Genomic DNA, 21,396 nt, shown 5'->3' with positions numbered 1-21,396 from the left:
CAGGAAAAATAATGCAGTAAATGTTTAAAGATGTAATGCTGGACCATCTAGGCATGAATGCAGCTATTAAGGCAATTGCAGAATAGATTTGTTAAGGGATGATCTTGTCTGAACAATTTGATTGGATACTATAAAGCAGTAATAAAGGAACTGGATGCAAAAAATAATTTTGATATCATATACTTACATTTCAAAGAAGTTTTTGATACCTTTTATTTTATTTTATTTCTTTCTTAAAGCCACACTTACCCATGATACGTTATTATTATAATCATCTGAGTTATGTAAACCCATCTAGCTTGGCTGTACTGGGGTATTGACCTTACTTTATTGGATGGCAAGAAACAATTTTTTATATATACTATTCCACATTAAAGACTGCTGTACAAGTTGGAGCAGATTTCATTAGTTGCAGGTTACTGTTGTAGATAAAGGGATGGCTGAGTGGGAAGAGACAGAGTGGTTATCAGTGGGCATTGTTCATCTTGGACGAATGTTATTGTTAGAGTCTCCCAGTGTTCTGTGCTGGGCCCATTGTTGTTTTCAATATTTATTAATGATATTGATAAAGGCATATCAGCCTGAAGTGCAAGGTTTCAGGGTGGTTAATGATAGTAGTCGGGATATGGCTAAGATGTTGCAATTAGAGTTTAACATCGACAAATGTATGCTGCTACATGTGGGTAGCAGCAATCACAGAATAACACTCCAAGTAATAATAAGAAAAAAAGATCTGGATATAATTTTGCAGTCAGAAAGAAGGGTAAGGATGCCATTAACATTTAGCTTGTAAATGTTAATGGTATCTTTACTTTTCTCTGACAGTGTACAGAATGGGACATAAAAGTTAAATTGAGGAAGGTTAGTTGCACTATAGATATGCAGAAATTTGGATTGGGTAGTTGATTATTGGAAGTAACTTCCATCTGGTGTTTAGTTAGTAAGTGGTTTGATTAAATTTAATGGAGAATTAGGCATATGATTACAGCTGATTATTATTATTATTACTACTGGCATATGATTTGCAAGGAAGCAAGCTTATAAAGCATCAGCTAAAAAAACCCGTCTCACATCAGTTGTCCACCCCTTCAATAATTTGTCTACTTTCTTGAATTTATTCAAGCTGGCCACTTACACAACACCAGATGGATGTTTGTTCCAACAGTAAACTACCCACTGGTTGAAGGCAAATCTCCTCACATGTCTTCTGCAGCCATCTTTCCTCAATTTGAATTTATGCCCCTCATGTGTGTGTAGTGTGAGCAAGTGGAAGAATGCCATCAACATTGAGCTTGCTCAGTCCATTCAAAACCTTAAACACCTCAGTCAGATCAACTCACAGGTGTCTAGTCTGAAGATGCTGCAATTTGCAGAATTGAAGCAAGGCTGTCTTGGTGAGATCACCCTTTCACCAATCTCATTGCCCTTCTCTGCAACCATTCCAGCAGCTCTGTATTCTTTCTAAAATGATTCTTCCAGATCTGTATGCAGTACTCAGGATGCAGCCTAACCACTGCCTTTTAAATGGGGAAAATCCTTCCTTGTCCCTGCTACTAAAGTTGCTGTATATCATAGATAAAACTCCATGAGCTATCCTGGCAGCCTGTCTGTATTGCTCAGAAAACTTCATATCTGACTGCACAATTATATCCAGGTCTTTTTTTAAAAATTTTCCTCTGTTCTGAGTGTGGTACCACACAGTTGGTATGTTATTCTGGGATTACCCAGCCCATATTCAGTACCTTGCTATTGTCACTGCCACAATTCAACTGCCATTTCTCAGCCTGTTGGCTTCATTTGTTTAGATCTTGTTGCAGCAGCTTACACTGATTACTGTCATTAACTACCCTGCCAGCCTTTGTATTATCTGTAAATGCAGACATGAAGCCTGTATATACATTCATCAATATCATTAATAAATACAGAAAACAATGGACCTAGCATTGAACCCTGGGAGACTTCACTAATAACATTAGTCCATAAAGAGCAGTGTCCTTTAATAACCACTCCGTGTTTTCCTACTGAATCATCCCTTTATCCAGAGCAGTAATTCCCTTAATGCCACACTGCTCCAATTTGTACAGTAGTCTTTTCTGTACAACAGTACTGAAAGCTCTCCTGATATAATTACTGTGTGTGATATCAAAATTGTTTTTCACCCAGTTCCTTTGTTACTGCATTATAACAGTCAATCAGATTGGTGAGACAAGATTGCACCTTAACAAATCCATACTGTGACTGCAGTAAAAGTACATTCCTATCTAGATGATCCTGTATTACTTCTTTTAACCAGACTCTGCATTATTTTCCCCGGAACAGAAGTTATGCCGACAGGTCTGTAATTGCTTATCTACCCTTTGATCCTCCTTTGTGAATTGGGAATACAGTTACACATCTCCATTGCATAGGAACCTCTCCTGAATTGAAAGATGCTCCTGTAATTATGAATAAGGGTTGCTTACCTCCTTTGCTGCTCCCCTTTATTATAATTGGATAGATTCCATCCGTCCCAGCTGTCTTTTTTTATGTTGAGCTTCAACAATCATCTTCCACTTTCCTCTCAGTTATAAAAAAAACCATTTAGGTCTCTGTTGAACTTCTGGAATTCCTCTCAGTAAAGAACTCCTCATGTGGAATGTAGATACTAAAGACCTATTCAGTTTGTCAGCAATCTGGGCAGCAGTCAAGTGGACCAATGTGATTCAACCCCTTACTTCTACTATTAATATAACTAAAGAAGGCTTTGCTGCAGTTCTTGACATTCTTTGCCTGAGACTTCTTGTAATCTGCCTTAGTTTGCCTAACCTCCTTTGAGACTTGATTACTGACCAGTTTTTGCCTACCATAGGTTTCTGTATCACCAGATAATTTGTGCTTGGAAATGGTATTTCTTGGTTGGTATGAAAATTCTAGTAGCTTCTACTATTACTTCTCAGAGTGCTGTTTATTATCTGATTATGAAAACATCATCAGACAGTCCCATTGTGTAGAATTTAAAACTGTCTGAGACCATTGTAGTCACTCTTATGGAAGCAAAAGCCTATCCATTTCCTTTATTCTAGACAGTAGTTAGGTCTTTAAGAAAGTCCCACATTAGCTCACTATGGTTACTACCATTCAGAGGGTCTTTTACCTGCAGGTTTTTAATGAACTGCTAATAATCACATCAATAGTATTGATTCCTATTTTTTGTTTTTTTTTTTTATTTTGGTGCTGTAGGAAACAATCATCCATTAAATCCACAAGTCTTGCTAGTGTGTGATAGACCAACCCACAAATTCCAGTCTATATCTAGAAAGTTAAAATCCCCCATTATAAGACATTCTGATTTACTGGCCCACTGTATTTCTTTGTATAGTTTGTTCCGCTCATCACCATAATTTTGCATGTGATACACCCCTACTCTCATTTCTGTTTTACCAGTACTTATGCCACTCCAAACTGACTCAGCATTCCACTGGCTGCACTTGTTGATTGGATACACTGCCTTTTTAATATGCTTCTTAACTAAGAGCATGACCCTTCCCTCCTGTCCTGTGTGTCCTTCTTTACACATTGTACTCCCTATATTCAAATTCTGCAACCCGAGTCTCTGATACACCACATCCCTGATATCCTCACAAAGTCCACATTTGATGACTTTATCAGTACTTCAAATTCATGCTGGAATTTTTTTTTGACTGATGCTGTATAAATTTGCTTCCTTGCATCATTTGGCTCTACTAATACTAATGTATGTGGATGTTTTTATTTCATTATATTTGATAAACTTATTAAACCAATGATCTTATGTAGGGTAATTTTTGCACAATAAACTAGCAGTCAGGAAACATATTTTATTGATAGACATGAAGTGTTATAAATGCCGGAAAAATTTATAGCAAACAGCAGAAAGGAGAGCTAATATATTGATATAATAATACAGTGAAACCTCCCTTAAAGGAAAGCTCTCTAACAGGGACACTTTGTGTTTTGGACACTCAGGCTTGGATGCTGCCCTGAAATATTAGAAATTACATGTTAAATTACTTCTTTATAATGGACTAACTGTCTAATATGGACACAGCCATTTTAACAAGTGTCCTTTCTGTATTTTCAGCCTCTTTGGATTGTATACTTTCAAAAGTAATTGACATTTAGGAGGGCTTGACACACCCAGGTTCCTGAGCTGGATATCATTATTCTTCTCTTTCTTGGTGATTCCCTTCTACTTTCTCTCTCTCTCTCTCTCTCTCTCTCTCTCAGGGTAACTCAGACATTTTTTTTTGGCGGTTGCAGCATAACCCTCAGGCTTCCTTACACCATATGGCTAATAATAATAATAATTTGAATGATTATTTGATTATGTAATGTAATTCAATTATGACAGTTCATTCATTTATGGAAAATCATTCGATTATATCATTTGAATGATATAATCAAATGATTGGTAGTTAGTAACTACTAATCATTTGATTATTGAAATCTGTCAATTAGTATCATTCCATTACCCATCACTAATTGTGCAATGCAGCTGAACAGGGTTGCACCCAGGTCCCAGCCTGCTAGGGATTCCTTGTGAAGCAACACACATTTGTATATTTTAATTTCTGGAATAAAAATTATGCTTTATATTTAGGAACCATATATGCAGAAAAATTCAGAAGGACCACAACACAAATGATTCAAATAAAGTATTTTTCAAGGAAATTGTACCTCCTAACTCTCACTGATAATATTTTGCACTGTTTTACTGTCAATAAAGGATATATTGGAGGCATTAAGGATTATTTTCCAAATGTTCATTCTGTAATTTCTAAAATTTGTTAGAACTGTGAAGAATAGTTTTCATAATGCTAATTTTATATTTGTAAAATCTATTTAACCTAATAGTTATAGTTATCTGTTATTAAATTATTTCTAATTCACTTATAAAAATAATATGTAATTATTATTAATGATTATAATTGTTAATTATTTTTGTGTGGTGACTAGCCATGCAATAGTGTAAGTTAAGGTGCAAAGCAATATTCATTCCATGCACTGTGTCAAAAAATTAGAGGAAACTTTGGTTGTATCCAGTTACATTCAAAAAATTCTATTTTAACAGAAATGAAGAATATGAACTAAACTAGTAATTGATCTAATAATGTATAATGAAAATGATATTACCCAAAATGAAATTCCCTAAACAAAGGAGTTTATATTTATTCTTACATAAAAGGTAATTAATTATGTGTTTACTGAGGTGCACTATAGCCCCAGAAGCTTATGCGCCATTAAACCTTCATAACACACACACCACACACACACACACACACACACACACACATTTACTAAAAGTTTAGAATATATGTACAATGATATTCAGAAAAAAAAACAGAAAAAAAAAAAAAAAAACAAACCTCGGAATAATAAGCAACCAGTTACGGTGAATTTAATTTTTCCAAATTATTGAAACTGGCTACACTGATATCTACAAAGCTGACTCTATATTGTGGACATTTTCTTCAAACTGAATAGTGTCTGCTTTAACAAGATTTTACAGTAATATTATATTTTAGTTCATTGGTTAAAATTCTGAACTTGATTAATGAACTTGAATTGGATTGTTTTATTGACCTATAATAAAACGTTGTATTGCACATAAAACAGTGTTTTGGGTTAATTCTCTCTCATTGCCTCTGCTTGTGTTGTCTGAGTATTCTTTTAGAAATTATTATTTTTTTTATTTTCTAAAATTTTATTATTAATCAGATGCTCTCCTGTCTGGCTTTAATGTTTATAGTTGTTAAATTTTTTAAAAGTTAAGTTTTATTAATGGAATATTATTTTTAACCTGGGATTTGTTCCCCTGCTTGCCCCATCAACTTTGGTGGTTTTTTAGGAGAAAAGTGCCTACTCCACACTTTATTTCTGTGAGCACAAATGAAAGAATGGTAAAACAACTATTGTATTATAAAGGATAGATATATATTTCTTGTACAATTACATTTTAACAGAATGAAAATATCAAACAACATTCAAAAATAAAGAGGATAGGTGCAGAGAAGAACAGCTAGAAGGATATTCCTTTATCTTAAAAGACCTGGGAATTTATCCTAAAAGATCTTCTGCAAATTGCAATGCTTGGAAAATAGGCACATGCAAAGGGACCTTATTGAACTTTTTAAGGCTTTAAATTGATTGAGTAAACTAAAGGCTGATGGCATCTTTTTCCTTTTACAGACAACACCATTAATTGAAAAAGGATGGCTGCTGGATTGATATGCAGGAATTTGCTTTCAACTAGAAGTAATGGATTGTTGGAACAAACTTATATCTGGTGTGGAATTGGGTAGGTTGAATAAATTTAAGGAAGCACTAGTTTGGCTCTACTAATACTAAAATATAAGTAGTATGTGTGAAATTAAAGTGCCCCATCATGAATTTTTATATAAATGGTGCTTAATTTCCAACTGTAGTTTAACTGTGAAATATAGACAATATCCAGCATTAATAGGATTTGTATTGTGAGATTTTGTCCATTTTTGACATTATAGACAATAATTACCATTATAGGTTTTGGGTGAATTTTGAGATTCATGCTCACCTAGACAACCTAACAGAGGCTTGCAGTTCTTATAGATATCACCACTGTATAGTTACATGCAAAATTAAACCTCCATACCATCTATAAGGATTTGCCACAAATAGCCATAAATAATGCTAAAGTGGTGCTAACTGCTACTTGCACACAAGAAAAAAAAAACACAAGTGAGAACTATCTACTGAAAATAAAAATACTAAAGTTGAAAAGCAACAGCCTGCACTCATCTAGGAAGCACAGTGGTCACGAATCATGTGAGAGTATAGTGTGAATTCTTTGAAAATTCCATTTGAGTATGCTGCCTGGAATTATGTCAGGAACTATGCATCTTTCTTGCTCTTCAGAATTATAGAGTTGAAGGGCATTATGAGGAACAATATAAGTAGGTCTCACATAGCCGAGTGGTCAGGAGCGAGCATGCATAGCACGCATTCCTCGAGTGGACCGGCGTTCAAGCCTTTGACTACTAAATACGATAAATATTTGTATTGACGATTTATTGTGAACTCTACTGACTTGGTTGTCGTGCCGGAGTATAAACAGAAAATTTATTTATTTATTTAAATGCAAGAATGACTAATAATGAAATGCACTACACCGGGTTGGTTGTTTGAACATAATTTTGGCAATTTAATTGATTAAGTACTTATTCAAATTGAGGTTCCTTTTAAGGATAAATAGAAATACTGTATTTATTACTATTTCTGTGTTAAAATAATAATAACTTGTTTAGATATCTAGATGCCAAGAACTATCTACAGAATCTTACATGGTTACACCTTGTCAGACACAAAGAAACTGATGAGAAGGTAAGGATCAATCAACCCCAAGACACAGAGATCATATTTTTGATTGGATGCATTGATCAGCTGGCTCCTCTTTGCTGTAACCTGTGCTGAGAAATAGATCATGTGACTCATTCATCTCTCTGGCTGTGATGTTAAGGTTATAGGCTGTTGTTTCATTCTAGCTGTCACATAAAACTACTGGTAGGCTAATGGTTTTCTTGAATACTGTGATGTTTAGATTTAACTTGTGGTACTTGATGGATAGCATGATCACTATGGAAGAGAATTATCCAGGTACAAGTGCATGGTTATCTTGCTGATGTTTCTGATAACTGCTTTCCAGTAATTCTTTTGTATATGGAACGTTTCGAGAAAGTCCTCCCCTCCTCCTCGCTGCTATGCTATGTTCACCACTTTGATATTGAAGCATGGCCCTCAGAGATGCCGTGGTGTGTGATATCACTTTGGACCACGTTCCCCTGTTTTGTGTGTTGTTGAATGTTAATACTGACTCTATTCTGCAACCATCCTTTTTCAGTTTAAATTTGTGTTTTGAGAGAAACAGTAAAGCTGCTATTAACATTTAGTTTCCTGAATCTATTTAAAGCCTCGCATTCCAATCAAGTCTCCTTGCAGGTTGCCTAGTTTCCATGGTTGTGGTGCACCATAGTCTTAGTCGCTTTTGCACCAATAAAATCCACTCCAAACCAAACCAAGCCTAGTTTCCAGCCACTGAAATTTGCAGTCTTTCTTGTTCCTCATTCTAGATTTGGAGCTTATAAAGCATTTTTCTTGTATAATATTTCCTGAAACTACAGTCATATCTATTGGAGGTGGGGAGGAGTTAACTATTTGTTTTAGGTTTCTATTCCCTTTCAGTTGAATGTTAATATTATGTTTCTTTGCCAATTTGTTGACTTTTTACACTATTCCAGAACGGAAAGAGAATATGAATTGGGGGCTGGTCTTGAGAGGTGTGTGTGTGTGTGGACGGTTGAGACTCCAGACAATATTTTAACAATTCATACTATGTTCACAAAGCTGAAATCCTAATAGTGAGCTTCAAGAAATTTGCACTTGCATCATGACAGCATCCCTGCACACTTACCACTTTCCATTCGAGAATTTCTTGCATGGCATTCCATCATTCTCCCCCCCCCCACCATCATTACTGGATTTAGCTTTATATGATTTTTTTTTTTTGCTTTCCGAGCTTGAAGCTCCCTCTTTCCCAAGCTTGAAATTATTCAGAACGTGACATAGGAACTATTAGCAGTTCCAAAAGAAGCCTATTGGGAATGCTTCTAGAAGTTGCAGAAACAGAAAATATATAGTATCAAGGAGATAACTTTGACGTTTCATTTTTCAAATAGTAGGTAACTTCCTTAAACATTTGACCATATTTCATATAGTACACTGTAAAGCAGAGTTATCCACCGAGCGATTTCAAGTTTCGAAAAAAATAACCAACTGGTCTCTAGGTCTTTCAAGAACTGTGATAACCCCTGTTGTTCTTTTTCATCTTCTCCCACACCCATATCACACTTTTCAAGCTACTGACATTTGTGTTGCCTCGCATTTTTCTGACAGTAACAGTTCTGTCATGTTTAACAACCCATGTAATCTGTGGAACTTGCGTCAAAGTCACAAATAGAATTTGAGTCAAAGTCTGAAAACTAATATATTTTTAATTTGCTAGATCGGACCATAGGCCCATCTTCATAAAAAAAAAAGTTAATTTGACAATAAAAATTTTACTGTTTGAGTTGGAATCACTCTGTGTGACAAAGTTAATATTTACAACATCTTGATTGCCACTGAAGATTTCAATAATATTTAACTCTCATTACAAGTTTGTTAAGGTTACTATACTTAACTATATTACATTGCTATGTCATTATGTTTAATGTTAATCATTGAGAGAACTTGATTTATAAAAATTTTTAAATTTAACAAATTGCCTTTCTAACACATAAGTTGTAATAATCAATTGATTGTATTATGACACAAGAAATCTTCAGCACTGTGCTGTTATTTTGCACTGATGGATTTTCCTTACCTACTGGGGACAGAGGGACATGACACACTCCACAGACACAGAATGAGTTTTCTTCAGTCCTGAGTGTGCTTTTTTTGCTTAATCTGTCTAAATGAGCCATGCCCTGTAAGCAGGAAGGTGACCTGGAGTTGTGGAGCATACCTGGGAAGAGGCTTTGGGTATGTCAGTGTTACAATTAGAATAAATTTCTTGGTTACAGCATCTTTTGTTGTCAAATCCCAGTGACCTTGTCATATTTCATGCAACTTGTCTTCTATCCCTCTCTTTTCTTGTTTTGGATCATTTGCTGTGTCAAGTTGAATGCCAGTGACTGTACAAGGAATACATTTTTTTAGTTTATGGTGTAATCTGTTCTTGATGACTTTGAGGTGGAGAGGCATGCAGCTTAGTGCTGATGTCATCCTTCTTGTTTTTCAACAATGATAGACATAAGTGTGTATGTAATGTATAATGAAATGAACTTCTAGTCAGGTAATTTCATTATGCCAATGGGTATGAAAATTGCCAGTGAGCACAGGAAAAACGGCCTCCGTAGCTGAGTGGTCAGGAGCGGGAGTGCAGTAGCGCACGCTCTTTGAGTAGACCAGGGGTCAAGCCCCTGACTGCTAAATACGGTTGATCTGCCAACCCACACTGGACCAGCGTGGCAGATAATGGCCCATTTCCCTCAGCATGAATTGTTGAGGAGGCTTCCATCCTACAATGGGTTGATAATGGCTGCAGTTTACTTTACTTTTACTTTATAGGAAATCACTGAGTGATTTCTCACGGTCAGCCAGCAAACTCTTCATTAACGTCAATAAATTAGCATATTTTCATTTTGAAATGCAAATATTCTAATAAAAGAAAGTGAAATAACAAGGTAGAGTGGGAAATTTTTGGTCACTATAGAGAATTTTTGTTTTTAAAGGTTTTAAAATAGTTTTATGTTTATCAGAAATCGTCTGGGACCTACCACGTAAGTCATTTTAATGTACTGGAACATTAAGAAATAAAGGTGCTGTAAAGAGCTTTGACTGTATATCCATCATTTATAATATATTTTTTTATCACTTCATGCTTCACAGTTATAAAATTATATATGTGGGGTGCATTTTCTCCCACATCACCACCATCGTGATTGGGGAATGCCACCTCTCCCAGGTTGTCTTTTGATTTTAGTAGGATTAGCAAGTAGAGGATTAGTAATTTTTTCAGTTTTATTTCGTGCTCTGTTTTTAGTATAATAAAGATGAAATGATCTGACTTATAGATAAAAATGGAAGAGAAAGCATCAATGGAATTTGCAGAAGTACACCTCAGTCAGAGTTTGATTTCTGAGTATCCTAAACAAATTGCAGATGATTTAAGATATTTAAGCACATCTCCAGTCCTGAAAACAGAAGTTATAGCCCCTTCTGAAGATTTTAGAGAAAATAGTCCTAAACCAGAAAATCCTGTAAATATCAAAGCACAGATTCTTTCTTCATATCATTTAGGAAACTCTACTGGTACAATTCCAAAGTCTTTTGGAGCTCATTCGCAGAGGCAGAGTTCAAGTGATGCTTGCAGAAAAACTGTGGCAACAAATAATTTCTTTGAAGATATTTCATTTCAAAAGTCACAGAGTTGGTCTGAATATGATGTAAGAGCTGCAGTGTTACAGGCAAAACTTGAAGAGAGATTCAAAGAACTGCATAAAGATATGAAAGCTAAGGCAAAAGAAACAAAATGTCAGGTGAAAAATAAGCATGGTTCTGAAATTGGAAACTGTCCCGATTTACAATTGTAAGTATTTTTTTTTTTTTTTTTGAGTACAATGTAAAAGTGAATGTTGTTATTATTTTTTAAATATATTTTTGTTTAAAAAACATCTAAACACTTATCAATCAGAATAAACAAATCAATAATTGCATTGGCAGTTGTGCCATTGTTGGTTCATAGGGGTGAAACAAAAGGGAAATGTACAGTTGGGGGTCCTTCTGGCCTTAATTGTACTTTAATAAGAGCTGACATTTTTTCCAAAGATTGAAGTACTGCAGTATCACATAATAGTGAAGTCCATCTGCTAGATATATTCTAAATAACTTTTCCTCACTATTGGGATAATGTCACTCTATCGCACTTGTTTTGGAGGAGACCTCAAATTTAGTGTGCAGTGTAGTATGACTAGTGACTTGATATAATTGTCTGATATTTTAACCCTTCCATGAGCAAGTTTCTTGATATTATGTAGGCCCTGTAGGATATCAAAGTTTTATGAAAAATGAAAAGTAGTTACATAAATGCTTTTAAATATTATTTGTTCTTATTTTGACTTGAGAGTCACAGTTAGAGTGAGATTATTGCTAGAAATAACTGGTTTGAAATTATTATTTGGCCATTCAAAATTATTCAGTTGTTCACCACTTTTAAATCATAATTTTTTGTTGCAAAGATACATGGAGATTTCCCCAACCTCAGACATGCAGCACCAGAAACAGCAGTGACAAAACAAAACTTTGCTATAATTATTCAGACATATATTGGTAAATTTGGTGAACACATGAATGGCTTTTCATAACAATGTAATGATCATAAGGGAAAAAAACCATATACAGAACTAATTTTCTGAATTATACCTTTTAAAATAAAATAAAAATAAATTTTTATTTTATTGTTCCTGGGGGAGGAAGCATCTTTTCCAGATTTTGCTATTGCTGCCACTATTGACTGATGACATATATCAGGGTAAACATTCTCTTCAAAGATTCTGTGGTAAAATTGCAGTAGTATGTGTGGATATGGAGTTGGAGTTAAGGTGACAAAGCATTATGTAATAAATGCTATCTGGTCTAGCTGAACTGTTTTGAGAATCTTGGATAGCTTCATTGATTTCAGTAACAGTGAACAGTAGGTTATAGAAATATGATTGATTTGCAGAAATAATTTTATATTGTTCCACAGATTTTTTGTGAAACCAAATGAGTCTTCATAAGAAGCAGAGGCTGAGGAAGTGAATGTTTCAGCTAATGCCTCTGCAATGTCGATTGGAGAAGAAATATCTTTTCCTTTCCAAGACTTAATATCGGGGAAGAAGTTTGCTGATATTTTCCAATAAGGGTACAGAACTTTCTCCAAATTATTCTGGCATCAATGTTTCTGCAGATGATAGAAGTAAACGTAATCTACGCATCCTGTTTTGCTTTTCTGTGAATTCAGTGAGCTACAGCTTTGAATTGTTTATAGTTTATAAGATTCTCCATTGTAGAATTTCAGCAAAAAATGTTTCCTGCTTTATTTTGCTTCCTTTTTGGCAAGAAAGAAATCCCTTGTTCATCAACCATTATATCATTGTTTGGTAGTATTTGATTTTGGTGTTGCTCTGGCAGCAGCTCCAAGTAGCTGTTTTACTATATGCATAGTGGCATTATTAATAGAACTAGTAAGGATCAAGTGACTGTCAAATTGGATTATATTGGAAAGTTGTTCCCAGTTGGCTTGGTGGAAATTCCAGTTAATTTGTTGATTGCAGGCATAGTCTGTATCTGTCTGTATTTTTTTAAACTATAGGATAGTGATCACTGCTGTGAAGTTGGTTAATGCTGTCCACTCAATGCTGGGATAAATGAGCAAGGAAAATGTGGACAAGTCCAGAGCAGAGCTGGATCCTGTGGGGAGGTGAACATACATGTGCATGTGTACATCTGTGTTCAGTAATGTTAGCTGATAACTGTCAAATACTGTTTCAGTCATCCACCTTCTACAGTCCATGTTCAGAGAACTCCAGAAAGGGTGATGAGAATTTAGATCACCTAGAAGGCATATGGGGGGGGAGTTGATTTAGTAAATTGCTAAGATCTGCAGTGAGGCATGACATGTTTGGTGGGATATAAGTGGAGACAAGCATGAGAGGAATGCCAAGATCAATGCACACAGCTACTGCTTCAGGAGATGTGCAAAGTTGTTTAGGTTTGGATGGTATGTTTCTGTGAACTAAAATTGTTACTCCTCCTCTTGCTCAGAATTAAAGATATCTATTATGTCTGTATAGCACGTATCCTGAGAACTGGGGAGTATAATTTGAAGATAAATATGGTTCCTGTAGACTGGATCATGCTGGTGTATTAAATATTTTATATCATGTAAGTTATTTTTTAGGTCTCTACAATTTCACTGAAAGTTTTCTGCATTATTTGGGTTTAGGTTTAATGGATTGGTCTGACTGCTTTATTTTCCTTCCTGTATTGATTTTTCTTGTTTCTGAAATACTACAAGATCAACATCCATTTCGTTATCAGCATATAGGAGAACTGTATCTTCATTTTCGTATTTCTTAGCATTAGCATTAGTAGAGGCATTTGATGCAAGAAAGCAAGCTTATGCAGCATCAGCCAAAAAAAAAAAAAAAAAAAAAAAAAAACCACTTCCACTTGACCCCTCTGTTCGTTCAAAATACCTGTCCAACTGAGCCTTAAACTTATTTAGGCTATCAACCTCCACCACAAGGGATGGCAGTCTGTTCCACCAACCAACCACCCGCTGGCTAAAGGCAAATTTCCGCACGTCTATCCTACATCTGTCTTTCCTCAATTTGAATTTATGCCCTCTCAGGTGATTTTTCTGAGCTAGAGGAAGAATCCCATCAGCATTGAGCATGCTTAAACCATTCAAGGCTTTATACACCTCTATCAGATCACCTCGCTGGTGCCTAGTCTCCAGACACTGTAATTTGCAAAACTTAAGCCTTTCTTCGTAAGAGCACCCCTTTGTTCCATTCACTAATCTTGTTGCCCTTCTCTGTACTCGTTCCAGCAGCTCTACATCCTTCTTGAAATGAGGCCTCCAGACCTGTATACAGTACTCTAGGTGTGGCCTGACCATTGCCTTATACAATGGAATAATCACCTCCTTATCCCTGCTGGAAAAATTCCTGTATATCATTGACAATACTCCATGAGCTACTCTTGCAGCCCGTCTGCACTGCTCAGAGAACTTCATATCTGCCTGCACAATCACCCCCAAGTCCCTTTCATTCTCTACCACTGTCAGTGTAGTACCACAGAGTTGATACATTGCTCTGGGGTTGCTGTTTCCCATGTGTAGTACTTTACATTTGTCAATGTTAAACTTCATTTGCCACCTCTCAGCCCATCTGCTCAATCTTTACAGATCCTGTTGCAGCAGCATAGTGTCAGTAGTGTCCTTGACAACCCTGCCAACCTTTGTATCATCTGCAAACTTGGACATTAAGCTTGATATACCATCATCAATATCATTTATAAATACAGAAAACAATAATGGACCCAACACTGAGCCCTGAGGGACTCCACTAATAACATTAGTCCACAATGAGCAGTGTCCATTGATTACCACTCTCTGTCTTCTCCCCCTCAACCACCCCTTTATCCATAGCAGCAATTTGCCTCCAATGTCACACTGCTCCAATTTGTGTAGCAGTCTTCCATGTGCAACAGTATCAAAAGCCTTTCTAAGATCCAAGTATATAATATCAAAGTTATTCCCTGCATCCAGTTCTTTTTGTGACTGCATCATAGTATCCAATCAAGTTGGTCAGGCAAGACTTCCCCTTAACAAAACCATGCTGTGTCTGAGCTATAACTGAAGTCTTGTCTAAATGATCCTGCAGTGCTTCTTTAACCAGTGCCTCCATTAATTTTCCTGGAACAGAAGATAAGCTCACAGGTCTATAATTACTTGTGTCAGCCTTTGATCCTCCTTTGTGAATTGGGGTCACATTTGCACATTTCCAGTCTATGGGTACCTCCCCTGAGTCCAAGGAAGCTCTCATAATTATGGCTAAGGGTTTGCTTACTTCCTTTTGTGGGTTTGCTTATTTCCTTTTCTTATGTGTGTCTATATTTTGATATAATTATTTATTCCGTTGAGGATTTGGATTTTTCTCCCTTGTCAATGATTCTGACTTAGGGTATCATCAGGCAGCTTGGTATTAGTTGAATTTGATGTTCTCTTTGTTTTTGTTGCTATCAGTGTCTTATCCATGAGGAAAGATTGGGCCCATTGCGAAAGAGAGATTTTAGGAGGCATTGTAATATTAGTCTGTGTTAAACTCTTTAGTGTTTTTGATTGCATTGACATATGATTTGGAAGGCATCAGGTTTAATATCTGTTTGCATGCTTCTTGATGTAAGACATTTTTCTCTACCTTTGTACTTTAGATTTTCTTATTGGTTTTCCACGATTAGCATTAGTAGGGCAAGAAAGCAACCTTATGTAGCATCAGCCAAAAAAAAAAAAAAAAAACCACACTTCCCATTTCACTCATCCATTCGCTCCAAATGTTTATCTACTTCTGGTTTGAACTTATTTAAGTTGCTGACCTCCACTATGACAGACTGAAGTTTGTTTCAGCTATCAACCACCTGCTGGCTAAAGGTGAATTTCCACACATCTATTCTACAATTGTCTTTCCCCAATTTGAATTTATGCCCCATTAGGTAGGTAATCTGAGCAAGAAGAAAAATCCCATTAGCATTCAGCTTGCTCAATCCATTCAAGGCCTTATACACTTCAATCAGATCACCTCGCAGGTGCCTAGTCTCCAGAAGCTGTAATTTGTTTAACTTAAGCCTTTCTTGGTAAAACCAACCCTTTGTTCCATTCACCAATCTCGTTGCTCTTCTCTATACTCGTTCCAGCAGCTCTACATCTTTCCTAAAATGAGGCCTCTAGACCTGTATACAGTATTCAAGGTGTGGCCTAACCATTGCCTTATACAAGGGGACAATCACCCCTTTATCCCTGCTAGCAAAATTCCTGTATATCATTGACAAGACACCATGAGCTACTCTTTTAGCCTTTTTGCACTCCTCAGAAAACTTCATATCTGACTGCACAATTACCCCCAGATCCTTTTCATTCTCCACAACCCTGAGTGTAGTAGGACCAAGTTGGTATGTTACTCTGGAGTTACTGCCATCCATATAGAGTATTTTACGTTTGTCGATGTTAAACTTCAGTTGCTACCTCTCAGCCCATCTGCTCAACTTTTCCAGATCCTTTTGCAGTAGCGTACTATCATAACCCTCATTAACAACTCTGCCAACTTTGTATCTTCTGCAAACTTAGGCATTAACCCTGATATACCTTCATCAATATCATTGATAAATACCGAAAACAACAATGGGCCCAATACCGAACCCTGGGGAACTCCACTAATAACATTAGTCCATGAGTAGTGTCCATTGATAACCACTCTCTGTGTTCTTCCACTCAACCATCCTTTTATCCTTTGTAGGAACTTGCCCTTAATGCCATGCTACTCCAATTTGTACTTCCATGTACTACAGTTCCAAAAGCTTTCCTGAAATCCAAGTATATGATATCAAAATTATTCTTTGCATCCAATTACTTTGTCACCACATCATAGTATCCAATCAAATTTGTTAGATAAGACTTCTCCTTAACAAATCCATGCTGTGTCTGATGATCCTGCATTGCTTCCTTAACCAGTGACTCCATTATTTTCCCTGGAACAGAAGTCAAACTAACAGGTCTGTAATTACTCGTGTCACCCTTTGATCCCCCTTTGTGACTTCTTGATACATTTGCATTACTCCAGTCCATGGGAACATCCCCAGAGTCCAAGGAAGCTTTCATAATTATGGCTCACGGTTTGCTTACTTCCTTTGCTGCCTCCTGTAATATCACTGAATAGATTCCATCCACCCCAGGTGCCTTCCTTATGTTTAACTTCAACAATTTTTCTTCCGCTTTGCTCTCAGTTATTACAAAATCATGTAGCTTCCTGTTAGAATTTGATAAACTTCTGGCATTACTCTCTTTGAATAAATTCACATAAATGAATGTAGATGCAAAATACTCATTCAGTTTATCAGCTACCTGAGCATGATCATCAATAGTCAAGCCATATATGTTAAGTGGACCAATCTGATTCATCCCTTTCCTTCTAGAGTTTACTTAAGTAAAGAACTCTTTACTGTTTTTATTTGCATCCTTTGCCAAAGATTTCTAATAATCTGCCTCCACTTGCTTAAAATACTTTGTGACTTGATCACAGACTAGGTTATATCTTCCATAGCCTTCTGTGTCACCTGATAATTTATGTGCATCCCATGCATTTTTCTTTTCTGCCACGAGCCACATTAATTCATCTGATATCCATTTAGGCCTAAACCTTGGCAGTATTTGTTAGTTGGTATGAAAAGTCTAGTACCCTCTGAGATTAATTCCCTGAAGGCCTCCCATTTAGAATTCGCCATTGGTAAGGTCATCAGTTGATCCCACTATAGAATTTAAAAACTTTCTGAGACCACTGTAGTCACGTTTACAAAAGCAAAAACCCTTCCCCTTTACCCCTGATGGTAGTTACATCTTTAAGTAAATCCCACATCAGCAAACTGTGATCACTGTCACCCAGTGGTTCCTTTATCTGCAGATTCTTAACGCATGAGAATCACTGGTGATAAGAGTATTACTCCCTCTGTTTTCCTCTCGATGTTGCTAAAGAAAACAGTTATCTAATATATCGACAAAAGTCTGGCTAGTGTGTTTGAGTGACCAATTCACAAGTTCCAGTGAATATCTGGGAAGTTAAAATCCCCCATTATAACACAATCTGATTTACTGGCCCACTATATTTTTCTGCACAATTGCTCATTATACTTCTCAGATTCATTAGACCGATAACACACACCTGCTCTCATTTTTCCTTTCCCAGTGCTTATGTCACACCACACTGACTCAGCATTGCATTGTCCACTAATGTCAATTGGATGCACTTCCTTATATTTTGTGTTTCTTAAACTAACAGCATAACCCCTCCTCCTTTCCTGTCCTGTCTACCCTTTCTGTACACATTGTACTCCCCAAATTCCAATTTTGCACTGCTTATATTTGTGTGGCATCATGTCTCTGATATCCCAACAATATCCGCTTTTGATGTCTTGGCCAGCACTTCAAATTCATAAAATTTATTTTATATACTCCTAGCATTGGTGTACATGCAAGTATACATACACCTATTCTTACTCTTAGTTACCCTAACACAACCCATGTATTTACTTGTTCAACGATGACTCCCAGCAGCCTTTGAAACCCCAGTCCCTTGCTTTGGAGGCTGCTGCTCATTCCAATAGATGCAGTGCAAGAATTACTTTCACCTCTGCCTGTGGCTACCGTTAATCTATTAGTCTGTGAATCCCCCCCCCAAACTAGCAGTTTTCTGACCCACCTAACACTGTCTCGATAGCATCAGAAAATATTCATGCATCCTTTCTATTTAAGTGTATCCCATCCCTGTAGAAACAGCCTCTCCTGTTAACAAGCACAGACCATGTTGAGAAAAATTCTACCTCATGAGCCTTGCACAATCTCTCCAGGGCCGAATTGATTGTCAAGGCTCTCATCATATACTCCCTCCTATTGTGTCTGAGCAGAATTGCAGACACTTTCAAATTTAACCCTAACTCGTGACTTTTTTTCAACATTGACCTGTACTTGTTAATTCCGCAGATCTCCTACTCTTAATGTCATTAGTGCCAATGTGTACAACAGTATTACTCTTTGTGCCCTTAAAAGATGATATTTGCTTTACAAAGTTGCAAATTTTGCACCTAGCAGACATACCTTGGTCCTATTCCACCTATCCTTTCTCCCTGACAATAGAGTCACCAACAATAACTAGCTCCTGTGGGACCAGCGCATTCTGCCCTGAAGGTTGCTGCTGTGTTGCTGGATGATCAAGTGCAAGCTCTGGCATTGATGTGTGCAGCTGAGAGTTTGATGGGTCCCCCAGTGTAAGTACTTCGACGGCATCTACCCTATCCTTCAAGCTCTCATAAAGGCCCATAACAACGCTGAGTTGATGCCTAACTTGTTCACACTGCTTCATCGAGCACACACAAAGGCAACATCGTGTCCCATCCCAGAAAGGTCTGTAAATATATCACAAGTTGCACATTTCTTTAGGCTGTGATGCATTGGAGAATTGCTCCCTTCGGTTCTTCCATGAGCCACAGCACTTCCGCTACTTGGTGCACATTGCTTTGCTGCTTTAGTCTGGGGCATGTTTCCATTTAAATACGATTTAATTAATTAACAATGAAACTTAATAAAGTTAATAAATTTAATTGATTTAATTTATTATACTATACTTGAATATACAATACTATACTAAGCTAATGCAATATTGCGTATTCTGTTATATAGTTTTACGTTATACGTTAGTTATCAAATTTGAGATATGCGTTATCAAGTTACACTATACCGTAACGATCACAATGTTAAATTAGTTATATTCTTAGATAAATACAAGAGATATATGCCCAAAAAGTTATTAAAACCTTCAAAATACTTATTTATTACAAGTAAAACCCTACTATTCTTTTATGCTATGGTATTCCAGCCAAAACACCAATACGATAACAGTAAGAGTAGCGAGTTGTACCTTACAAAGTCACTAGCTAAATTTTTTTCCCACTAGCTAAATTTTAAAAAATATGCTAACAAATGCTACTGAGACTATTTAACCTATTTGTAAAACACAAATTAATATGTTAACTAACCAAAAAATACAACAGATATATGCAGTGGTGGGATTCAAATAATTTAACAACCGGTTCGCTGCCCTAATGACCGTTCTAAGTATAAAAAAAATATATACCGAAAAGTAGTTTATTATTTCATGCAGTTAATACTTAAATAAGAACAATAAAAGAGGTCCACAAAACTAGATTATGTTATAAGAAAGAGTTTTAAAATATTAATGAAAAAATATTAAATAATACCTAACAAAAACAATATTAAATAATACCTAACAAAAACAATAAAACTGTTATTTAAGATATTTCCATATTGCTTCTTGATTGGCGTCCTCACTTGCAATTTTCTTCGCTTTTATCCGAGTATCATCGGCTGAGTGATTTATCCTTAACCATCTTTTCACTGAAGGAGTAGGATCCCATTCCCTTAGAGGTAGGCCGATTAGACTAATAGTCATTGTGTTTGATATATTAAAAAGAGTTAGGTGACTTCTCTTCTCTGAATATTATGTTCATCTTTGAAAAACCCCTTTCTGCTTCTGCTGAACTTACAACAATTGTTCTGACAATATTTTTAGGTCTTTGAACACTTTCAGGAATTGCATAATTCTGGGAATTTTTTAAAACGTTTTCCACGAAATCTCGATAATCATTAATATCAATTTGGTAATTAAAAATGTCATTAAATACGAGCAATTGTTCTTCAGCTGCTTTCCATGGAACTAGTACTTCTTCAATATTCCAGTAACCTGGCTCCAAAAAATTGAGAAATTGTAATTTATTCCTATCTTGAAATTGGCTATAACTTGCTTTTAAATGTTCACAATCCATTAGTCTTTTTTTTCAAATTCGTTACGATGTTTTCTAAAAGTCTTTCCTGAGGAAGCCCGACAAATCGATGATTTTCTACAAATTTTATATTTTTGAAGGTTTCTGAAGAAATTAATTCGTCAACTTTTTTTTCGTATGTACCCTTTTCCTTTCCAAGCGTTTGAAATGCCTTAATAGATCTTATCACGAGTTTTTCGGCCTTTATTATGTCTATATTTCTTGCTTGCAGTGCATCTGAAAGAAGAGAAATTTCGTTTAAAATATCAATCATCACTGCCAAATCAGTTATAAAATATATATTTTCAAGACAGGCAGCCATACCTAAGTACTTTTTATTTGAATAAAAATAGTGATGTAGCGCTGGATAAGCGCGCCACACAGCTAGGGTTGACCTTAACTACAGGCAGCCCATCTTGGTCCCAAAACTCTTCCAATCTTTATAATTTCAATTCCAAATTGTTCGGATATTTTGGAAAGTTCAATTTGGTTTTTATTGGATTGATGAAAAATAGTATATATCTTATCAATAAATATTTTAAAATGATTTACTTGCTTTATTTCCTTTATCGAATTATCTAAAATAAGATGGAGGCGATGATTTAAACAGTGCCATATTATTATGTTTGGAAACTCTTTTGCAATCCTAGT

At 36.0% G+C, this 21,396-nt stretch overlaps 1 protein-coding gene across 1 annotated transcript in view; it reads left to right on the top strand.

The window, feature by feature from the left end:
* The first annotated feature begins 10,673 nt into the window (after positions 1 to 10,673).
* Positions 10,674 to 21,396, top strand: part of LOC150084555 (guanine nucleotide exchange factor for Rab-3A-like) — a 160,312-nt gene continuing 149,589 nt past the window's right edge. Inside the window, exon 1 of the mRNA XM_090376284.1 lies at positions 10,674 to 11,182. Coding sequence (XP_090232410.1) covers positions 10,674 to 11,182 — 509 coding nt within the window. The remainder of the gene's footprint in view (positions 11,183 to 21,396) is intronic.

This window comes from Mastigoproctus giganteus, chromosome 6 (genome assembly GCF_048544385.1).
Source record: "Mastigoproctus giganteus isolate SK-2022 chromosome 6, ASM4854438v1, whole genome shotgun sequence".
NCBI lineage: Eukaryota > Metazoa > Arthropoda > Arachnida > Uropygi > Thelyphonidae > Mastigoproctus > Mastigoproctus giganteus.
This window is presented reverse-complemented; position numbering and strand designations above follow the sequence as displayed.